General features: G+C 70.4%; 3 protein-coding genes across 3 annotated transcripts; 1 reads left to right on the top strand and 2 right to left on the bottom strand.

Moving 5' to 3' along the window:
* Positions 1-2,215: 2,215 nt before the first annotated feature.
* Positions 2,216-3,309, bottom strand: H696_06057 (hypothetical protein). The gene has a single exon (XM_009499825.1). It carries the CDS (start codon positions 3,100-3,102, stop codon positions 2,359-2,361), a length of 744 nt encoding a protein of 247 aa, XP_009498100.1. The 5' UTR covers positions 3,103-3,309; the 3' UTR covers positions 2,216-2,358.
* A 772-nt stretch (positions 3,310-4,081) lies between these two features.
* Positions 4,082-4,807, bottom strand: H696_06056 (hypothetical protein). The gene is made up of 3 exons (XM_009499824.1): positions 4,627-4,807; positions 4,455-4,494; positions 4,082-4,347 (listed from the first exon to the last, which is right to left on the bottom strand). Exons 1-3 carry the CDS (start codon positions 4,729-4,731, stop codon positions 4,262-4,264), a joined length of 231 nt encoding a protein of 76 aa, XP_009498099.1. The 5' UTR covers positions 4,732-4,807; the 3' UTR covers positions 4,082-4,261.
* Positions 4,808-5,431: 624 nt separating this feature from the next.
* H696_06055 (hypothetical protein) lies at positions 5,432-8,092 on the top strand (the record flags this gene model as incomplete). The annotated part of the gene is made up of 4 exons (XM_009499823.1): positions 5,432-5,972; positions 6,125-6,228; positions 6,373-6,616; positions 6,815-8,092. 4 exons carry the CDS (start codon positions 5,432-5,434, stop codon positions 8,044-8,046), a joined length of 2,121 nt encoding a protein of 706 aa, XP_009498098.1. The 3' UTR covers positions 8,047-8,092.
* Positions 8,093-9,352: the final 1,260 nt, after the last annotated feature.

Below are 9,352 nucleotides of genomic sequence, written 5' to 3'. Positions count from 1 at the left end.
CCACCCCACCCCACCCCACCCCCCGAGTGCCAGGGCATGAGGGCGGCCCCCCAATGGCGAGGCCGGAGCCACTGTTGCCGGCCACCGTCCCTCGCCCTCCTCCTCGCCCACAAGCATCTGGGTGTCAGTTCCGGAATGACTGGTCCTGTAGCCAGCGCGGCCAGGCGGCTGGCCCGGTGGCGTGTCTGCGCACGTGAGCTTCCCGCCGCGCCCCGGCCAGCGGATCAGCCGTGCCGCATGACCCGCGCGAGCGGGCGGGCCCGCACGGCGATCCACCCGTGCCAGGAGGCGCGTGCTGGCTCTCCCCGGCTCCTGAGCTGGGACACCAGATCGCGAGTCGTTGTTTTCTTTCCCCCCCCCCCCCCCGCGCACTGAACCCGGGGGCGGCGACCAGCGCGCGTGCACGACGGCGCATCGCGCGCGTCCGCCGTGGAACACCATCCGCCGGGTTGGTGGGGCGGGATGCCCGCCGGGAAGTGTCCCGGTGGCGGTCGCGCGCGCGCGCGCGCGCCACGGCCGCCACGCTGGAACGCGCCCCGCTCCCCAACCAGCCGCGGCGGGAGCCGACTCTCTCACGGGCCTGGGCGCGCGCGCACGCGCCTCGGCAAGGCAGACAACCCACAACGGCCGGGTTCGGCGATCATGTCCCCCCCCTCCCCCCGGCCGCCGCCCGTGGGGAGTGGGAATTTGAATTCCTCCCCCGGCCGGCGGGTCCAGTGTTATTGTTCCACTAGCCAGCGGGCGAGCCCCGACGTGACAATGAACGCGGGGGGGGGGGGGGGGGGGGACAGATTTGCCGGCGTCGGACCAGGGAATGGGGCGCCGGCGGCCGGGCGTGCGGGTTGCCCGCCGGCCAGCTAGCCCGGAAACGATGTTTGCTCATTCCTCCGGCCGCCGGCACCGGGCGGCCACTCATCGGGTCCGTCATCGGGCGCACGCGCGTCACTGACACCCCCCCCCCCGGCGCCCGAGAGAGGGAGAGAGAGAGAGAGAGGGCACGATGGGAAGGACCGCGGGCGCGGGCGAACCGCGCCGAGGTGCGGCCTGCCGGTTCGCCCCTGCCCCTGACCCTCGGGCCGGCCGGGCGCATGCCGACCCAGACCATCCGCCCCTGCCGGGGAGGGGGGGGGGGAGGCGCCCAGGCCGCCGGGGGGAGAGCCGGCTCTTGACGGTCGCGAGAGTTGGCCACTCGGCAGGGGAGCCCCCTCGGGGCGGGCTGGCTGATCGGCCTGGCTGGCCCCCCGGTGGCACCGGTGCCGGTCGCCGGGCACACGGGCGCCCGCCTGCCGGCCACCGTACGAGCATGCACATGCACATATGCCAATATAATGTCAACGCCGGAGAAATGCACCTACCCCTGGCGCAGATCCCCAAGGGGGGTGTGTAGATGGACAGGTCCTTCGCTGGGGAATGCTCCGCCGATCAACCTGGTCGCTAGCGTGCGGGACACCGTGCTTCGCACTGGCCAGGCCCGCGGGGGGGGCGGGCGGTGGGCTGGCGCTCGCGCGTGTGTGCGTGTGTGTGTGTGTGTGTGTTATTGTTTGCCGCCTTCTGCCCAGGCCGGGGGAAGGACGTGCCATGTCCCTTGCCAGGGCAGAGGCCGCTTCGGTCCGGGCTATGCCGCCACGATCGCCGAAGGCGGCCGGCCCCCCCCCCCCCCCCCCCGGAGAAACGCCCGGCGGCTTGACACGCCGGTGGCGGAGGCCCTTCCGGCTGCCGGCACCGGCCCGGTGTGTCGGCCCGCGGCAGGGGGAGGTCGGCCACCGGCGAGCCTGGATCGCGTGCCGCGCCCGGTGACAGGGCGCCGCCGGCACACGGCGCCGTGGCCCCCATGCTCGCGGCAGGCAGCACGGGCCGGCTGTTGGGCCCGGCTCGCGGGGCGGTACACTCCCCCCCCCCTCCCCTGGTGCGGGAGCTGGCCGGTGCGACCGCGGCGACCTGCCTCCGGGCCGTGAGAGCCGGGCCCCGCCGGGGCGGTGGCGGCGTGCCGCACGCAGCCGGCCGCACATGGAGTCGGACAGCCGCACCCGGAGAGGCACGATGATGCGCGCGAACGCACACCGGGGGCATCCCAGCCAGTGGGGCCTGCCAGGCCCACAGCGCCACGGGGGGCCCTTTCGCCGGGAGCCTGCTCGGCCCCACTGGCCGGCCTGGCCCCGGCCTACCTTTAAATGGCCCCGGCCCGGCCGGCCCACCGGCCCAGGTGGCTGGCACCCCCCCAAAGAAAAGTCGCCCTTCTCTTCCAGCACACCCCCTTCCCCGCACCGGGAATAAGCCCCCTCCTCCCAAGTCCCCCCGCCCCCCCTCCGTGTTCCCCCCGCCTCGTCCGACGCCAAATCCACCATGCGGCCGTATGCCCTACTCCTGGCGGCGACCCTGCTCCTGCTGCAGGCCGCCCAGCTGGCCCACGCCCGGCCCGGCCGGGCCAGTGTCCATTGCGACGCCCTGAATGCCCTTCGCTACCCCTTCCAGCCGGTGCAGCACCACTACTGCCGGGAGGACCCCTGCTCGGACGCCTGCGCCCTGACCAAGTACACCAACCTCACCTGCCAGCACTCGACCCTGTCGTGCTACATGCACACGCTGGACTTCATGCGGCAGTGCCGCTGGACCATCGAGGACATTCGCCGCCGGCTCCCCTCGGGCGACCTGTGCTCCGGCAACAACCTGCCCGTGCCCACCCTGACCGGCATGGCGGTCGAGGCCATCCCCGGCTTCACCGCTCCCATCCCGGACTCGCTGATCCCCGGCTCGTCGTCGTCTGGCAGCGCCAGCTCCGGCCCCAGTGCCAGCGCCAGCGCCAGCGCCAGCGCCAGCGCCAGCGCCAGTGCCAGTGCCAGTGCCAGCACCAGTGCATCCCTGCCGGAGGCCTCGTCCTCCGGCTCCTCGCCGCCGCCGCTCAACTGCGAGCTGGTCGATGACACCGACCCCAATGTCGACTACATTGGCGAGGGCTGCACCGCCGACGATCCCCAGGACGACAGCGACTTCCTCATCGTGTGCGACATCATGACGCAGTTTGTCGACTGCAGCCAGCGGTGCGTCGACTGGATTCACCGCTTCTACTGGTGCAACGCCGAGTCGACGGCCCGCTGCTACCATGACTTCCGCAACTACATCGTGGACTGCCACCGCGATGAGCCCGACTCCTACGGCGGGCAGTTCCGCACCTTCTGCACGCGTCCGCCGCCGCAGCTGCCGCCCGGCTGCGAATCGGCCTCGGCCTCCAGCTCATCTGCCGCGGCCTCCTCCTCCCCCTCCGCGTCCTCCTCCAGCGCAGCTGCTTCCTCCTCCAGCGCGGCGGCCTCCTCCTCCTCCAGCGCGGCGGCCTCCTCCTCCTCCTCCTCCAGCGCGGCTGCCTCCTCCTCCTCCTCCTCCTCAAGTGCGGCATCCTCGGCCCCCAGCTCCAGCGGCCCGCCCCCTGCCGGCAGCGCCAGCGACGACCCCATCGGCCAGGGATGCAGCCGGAAGGACCCCTCCGACCCGAATGACATCACGCGCTTCTGCCAGACCGACGCCGCCAGCCAAACCGTCGACTGTGGCGAGAAGTGCGCCCGGTGGATCACCCGCTTCAACTATTGCAACTCCCCCTCCACCGAAGCCTGCATCATGGAGACCGAGCCCTACCTGCGCACCTGCCGCGAGCAGCAGCCCGACTCCTTTGCCGCCCAGGTCCAGGAGTTCTGCAATGCCGCCGGCGTGTCGGCCCGTGCGCCGGCCCTCCTGGCCATCCTGGCCCCGGTGCTGGCCGGGCTGCTGGCTGCCCTGGCTCTCTGAGGCGACACGGACCCCGGCCCACCGGGGCGGGGGAAGCCCAATTGCCGTGCCGCCACACACACACACACACACACACACACACATATGGCCCACAGAGCGACCGACGGAGGGGGCGGGGCGCGCGCACCATGTTGGCTCTTGCAGTTTGAGATGCCCCTGGCTTTGCCGCCACACCCTCGCCCGTCCTTCTTTTCTTCGCCCCCTGTCGCGCCCGGCGCACGTGCCCTCCGACATGCCTCGCCGAAAATACACACAAATGCATATACAACCACACCCAATGTGCGCCGCTCTGTGCGCGCTTGCATTTGGAAGGGGGGGGGGGGCCTGTATTTTGGGCAGGCGGGAAGCCGCTGGCATACCTCGTCACGCACGAGCCGGGCCAGAGACCCCAGGGCAGAGCGGGCGGGCGCATCGCCGTGCATCGGCAGGGGCGCCGCCACCCAGAAGGGCCAAAACAACGGAGAGGGGGGGGGGGGGAGGACATCTAGACGGATGGGGCGCCGGGCCCGCGGGCCGGCGTCCGGGCCGCCAGCGACCCATCCATGACCGCCTCCCACTGGGTGCAATGGGCTGCCCGGCCGGGACATCACACAGCGCAGAGAGGGGCGAAGGTTAGCTCCCGCGCGGCACGCACCAGCCTCGCGGGGTGCAGGGCGGAGAAGGGGGCAAGGACGCACAGCCAAGGACCTCGAAGTTTTGCGCCACCACCGGCACCTCCTTCGGGAGGGAGACCGGGAGCGAAAGGAGGGGGGCACACGGCGGTCAGTAGTCGGCCTGGGGGGGGGGGGGGGGGAGGCAAAAAGGAACAGGCGTCCAGCAGGGGAGGCCGGAGCCCACCCACAAACACACCTGGATGAGTTGATCCGTCAGCGACACGAGCGACTGCGCGGCCAGGCGGACCGCACGGATGTCCTGGAGCTGCTCCTCCAGGTTGGCGTCCTCCCTGTGGTCCATCGCGAGAAGGGGGGAAGGGACAGGCGTAAAGAGGGGGGAACGGGGAGAAGCGTGCTGTGTGTGTGTGTGTGTGTGTGTCTGTGTGTGCCTGGTCCCCCCCCCCTCCCTGGGAGGAGGAGCGGGGCGCCCCGGCGCGCTCGCTCTTCAACGAGCAGCCCGGTACCCGGCGGTTGTCCGATCAGGGCGCGCCCTCCCCACCCGGCAATGGGCAGAAGGAACGGCGAACAACCGACCAGACGGGGGCGCGGTCAGGACCGAGAGCCCCGGTGTGGGGCTCGGCCGCGGGGGGGGGCTTTTTCGCCGGGCGACCACCGGCGGAAGCGTTGGCACTGTGTGCTTCGTTGCTGGCGTCCCCGCTCGGCCGCGCACGCATGGGCAGGGAGGGCCGGCACCGCGCACGCGCCGGCGGCACCGGGCCGGCAGCGACCCGGCCACCGATCCCCACGCGGAAGGGGCCCCATCTCCCGGGCGCTGACCTCGCCTCGGCGATCCGAAAAGCCCGGCTGCTGTCGTGGCGAGGCGGCAGCGCGCACGCGCACAACACAGGCATCCCCCCCCCCCCTCCACCTCATTCTCCTCTGCCCTCTTTTTCCCCGCATCCCCGGATCTTCGCCCGCTCGCCCGCCCCCCCCCCGGACCACCCTCACCCCTCCACCAGCCCCCTGCGCGGGACCGCCGAGCTATCTCGCCTGCTTTCGGGATGCTTCAGCTCCGGTCTTGCTGGCGCGTGCTGGCCGCCGTGCCATCGCGCCGTGCCATGCATGCCATGGCCGCGGCGCATGCTGAGGCAACCACCGACCCCGAGGAGGGATCCTCCACGCATTCGCAGGGGCACACCAATCGCCATGCCTCGACCCCTCGCGAGGCTGACGCCCCGGCACACGCCCCCGACGGTGCCCCGCTGGCCGATGCGCTTGCCACCCCGCACGCCGGTGTGGCCAACACCACATCCAGTGCCCCACCCACGGTGGCAGCAACGGCAGTGGCCGCGGCGGCGGCGGCGGCGGCGGCAACGGCCGCGGCGGCGACACCGGGCCCGGCCCCGGCTCCCCGAGAACTGCGCGCAATGTACGGGTGCTCTTCCGGCCTGGTCGAGCCGCTGCCTTGCCTGTTCCCGTTCTCGCCTCGCCCCCAATCCAAGGCCCACTTGCAGTCCTTTGTGGCTAAACTGGGCTTGCTCAGCCCCCTCGAGGCTCAGGTGGGCCACGGCCCGCATGCCTATGGGATCCTGGCGGCCCGACGTGCGTTGTCCTCCCGCCACCCCTGTGGGGTTGTTACCTCGCTCGCCACATCCCGGCCTGACGCATGCCGCCATTTCCCCTCCCCTGCCGGCGGCCGGACACGCTCGACTGGCTCCCTGCTGCGCGGGGTGGTCATCGCCAAAAACACGCAGTCCAGGCGGCCCAAGAGTCCGGCGTCAACATCGACCCTCTGGCCCTATCCCCGAGGGGGACCTACACTTTCAGCAGGGTGCCCTCAGAGAATGCCACCTTCCTCGTGCGTCCGCGCGCCATGCTGCTCTCCCTGCCCGTGGGCTGGCCTTGGCCGCTCTCGGCCCCCTTTTGCCCCTGTGGGCTCTCTGCTTCCTAACCTTTCCATGTTTCCGCCCCTCCGCTCCCGCGTGCGCCCTCCTGTCGTCAGGCCCTGTCCGCCCTGATGATGGCCTACGGCTTGTGGACTCCGCCCCGGCTCGAGGACTTCGAGCAAACCCTGCTGGATGTGGACGAGCGCCTGAGACGCCAGTACCAGAACGTCGTCAAAAGATTCCGCGAGACTGGCGTGCTCACCCGCAAACTCATCGGGCTAGTTTCCGCCTGTCAGCTCATGCATACCTTCCTGTTTGTCTCCCCGTCCCTGAGCAAGCGAAAGACCTTTTTCTCCGAAGGTACATCATTTGCCGTGCTGGGGGGGGTGTCTCCTGGCCTCTGGGCTGGGGACCTGCCTTGCGCGTGTACATGTACTGACGGACACAACCACACGCACATCCGCGCACATCCGCGCACGCCTACGCACACCTACGCATGCGCACACACACACACACACACACAACTCCCTCGACTGGGACGTACCACCCAAATACCAGCCGCCCACCTGGCTAACTTTCGGTTTTGGATGGACGAGTATAATGATCGAATGACGATGCTTTCGAAAGATAAATTTGCCTTCAAACGTTGGGCTGCGCAAGCCACTCCGCTGCCAGGCGTGCGAGTGGTAGCCAGGAGCCCCAGCATCATTGCCTGGCAGGGGATGATGAGATATATCCTCCAAGTCCCGGCCGACGAAGTGATTCCCGACGTCCACGGACCGCCATACCCGATGTATGGCCGCCCGAAGGGCAGCCGAACGGTATGGATCACCTCTCCACACCAGGCCAGGTACTTCGAGAATATGCTCCGGCAGTCGGTCGGCGTGTCGAGCCTCGACACGGAGGCCTTCCCGCGGGGGAATCTATTTCAGTTTTCCGATTGCCCCAAGACCGGGCGGCCGAATACCTGGCCGGACTTGGTGCAGGTGTGCCTGACCCCGGTGAAGCCGAACACCATGGACTCCCTGGCCGGCATCGATGCGGCCCTCAATCAGTCGATCATCTTCCTGATGGACACCATCCGCCACCTGGACCTGGCCAAGCGCTGCCTCGGGGAGTACCTCCGCGCGGCCGGGCCGGCCAGGCGCTGGACCAACTTGGTGTACGCTCGGTCCAGTGATGTGCCCCCGACGGCCGCGCTGGCCGGCTTGGCCGGCAAGGAGCTTGTGCCCTTCGTGGACTTGTCAACTCGGCCGAAACCCCCGCCCACCTATCCTAGCAAGCCGAGCTACGCGCAGGGCGGCCAGCCGGCCACCATCCCGCCGGAATATGACCGCCACCCCCATCAGGTCCCCTGCCCGCCGGGGGATCAGTCCTTGCACAATCCCCACCTCAAGATCTCCAACATCCGCGGCCTCAAAGCCACGGTCGTCCATTGCTTCGGTCTGCGGCTCGATGACACCTGGACCATGGGCAATTGGTCTGCCGGCCGGGAAAAGCTCCCCGTGGCCCAGGTTAATTATGCCGTCAACGATGCCGTTGTCCTGGTGGAGCTCTTCCTCCGGTATCGGTTTTACGCCCGCCGGCAGGCTGCCCTCCGGGCCATGGACACGGCCTGGGGGCTGAGCCCGAATCGAGACTGTGGCCAGGCCCCCGCCTCGACTTGGATCCAGCCCCGAGGCTGGCGATTGCTGCCTCCCCTTTCCCCCCGGTCGCCCGTGTCCTGGGGCTGGCGCCTGCCTGTGCCATCGCAGCGCGCGCTGGCCCGGCCGGGCTCCATCATCATCTAGTCTTTTCCATTTTCCCCCCCCCTGAAAGTAGAAACTCCCCCCATCGTGTGCCTTGCTGTTCGGGATTTGACGGCCACACCCCCGGCCACGGATGCTTGCTGTTGCGAAGGGTGCAGGGGCGGCAGGGCGCGGGGGGCGGGAGGGGACTCTTTCTCTTCTTTCTCTGTTCTCGGGTCCGTCGTCGGGCTTCTCTTGCCTGGCCCCAGGAGAAGAATGTGCGGCATGGGGGCTTGTGGTGGCGCTGCAAGGCCACAGGTGCCGGTGTTTGCAGGTGCTCGAAGTACCCCAGAGCTCTGTCTCCTCCTCTCTGTCGCTTTCTCGCGCGCGCGCGCGCGCGCACACACACGCACGCACGCGCACACAAGCCTTTGTCAGCCCACGGGAAGATCTCCCCTCTGTGGGATCGCCGCCCACGCCATGGCCAGGCCGGCTCTGTACCTGTGCCAGGCATGGCGCCCCTCTCGTCGGGCACTTGGTGGGCATTCCAAACCGGGGTCCAGTGCGATCGGAGGGCACGGCCGCAGAGGCCGCACGGCCGCCTGCCGGGCGAGACGCCTCCCGCCGCCCCCCTCATCCAGGCCCACATGCATGCGACACCAGGGGCATCCCCCGGGTGCACAGGTCGCCGGGCCTGTGGTCGGCGCGATCGCCGTACGCGCGCCGGCACATCGCCCCCGCGGGCTTTGGGCGCTCTGTCGCCGGCCGCGCGACGCACGCATGCCCTCCCCCTCGAAAAAAAGAAAGAAGGAGACAAGACAGGCCGCCGGCGGCCCGATCGTGCGCCCCCCGCGCCCGCTTCCGGCCCATCTCGCCACACAGCCGCCGAGGGTGCCCGCCACCGGTGGCCCGCCTCCCCCCTGGAGCCCGGGAAGCTCGGAACACAAGGCGGGTGGCGGCGGCGGGGAGGAGGGGGGAACGGGCCCGCCGGCCGGGCTGGTGGACCGGATCCCACGTGCACCGGCATCCCAACGCACCGGGACCCAGGCCCAACTCCCAACGGAGGGATCCACCGCGGTCCTTGGCGCATCGCGAGGTGCGGGCGCGACCACGGCCCTGAACGACCGCAAGAGCAGCCTGGTCCGCCTGCGCCGGGGGGGGGGGGGACAGAGGTCCGCCTGCAGGCGGGCGGGCCCGCCCGGCCTCCCAGCCGAGCCGCCCGGCCGCCCAGCGTGCAGGGCGCGGCGCGCGGTGACGGCAACGTGCGCCGGAATGGCGGCAGGAGCCGGGGCCACGAAAAGGTGAAAAAGAAGCCCCGCCCGGCCGCTGAGCCTCGGGCGCGACTCCTCACCCACCCCCCAACACCCCG

This window comes from Fonticula alba, assembly GCF_000388065.1.
Source record: "Fonticula alba strain ATCC 38817 unplaced genomic scaffold supercont2.17, whole genome shotgun sequence".
Taxonomy (NCBI): Eukaryota; order Rotosphaerida; family Fonticulaceae; genus Fonticula; species Fonticula alba.
Note: the sequence above shows the minus strand (reverse complement) of the source record. Positions and strands in the feature narration are given on the sequence as shown.

Bases quoted from the DNA above. Each gene is read 5' to 3' on its own strand.
- H696_06057 (XM_009499825.1), bottom strand. From the start codon at position 3,102: ATGGTAGCAGCGGGCCGTCGACTCGGCGTTGCACCAGTAGAAGCGGTG.
- H696_06056 (XM_009499824.1), bottom strand. From the start codon at position 4,731: ATGGACCACAGGGAGGACGCCAACCTGGAGGAGCAGCTCCAGGACATC. The intron at 4,495-4,626 runs GTGTGTTTGTGG...TCCCTCCCGAAG, and splicing joins TGACGGATCAACTCATCCAG to GAGGTGCCGGTGGTGGCGCA. The intron at 4,348-4,454 runs GTGCGTCCTTGC...CCGGCCGGGCAG, and splicing joins AAACTTCGAGGTCCTTGGCT to CCCATTGCACCCAGTGGGAG.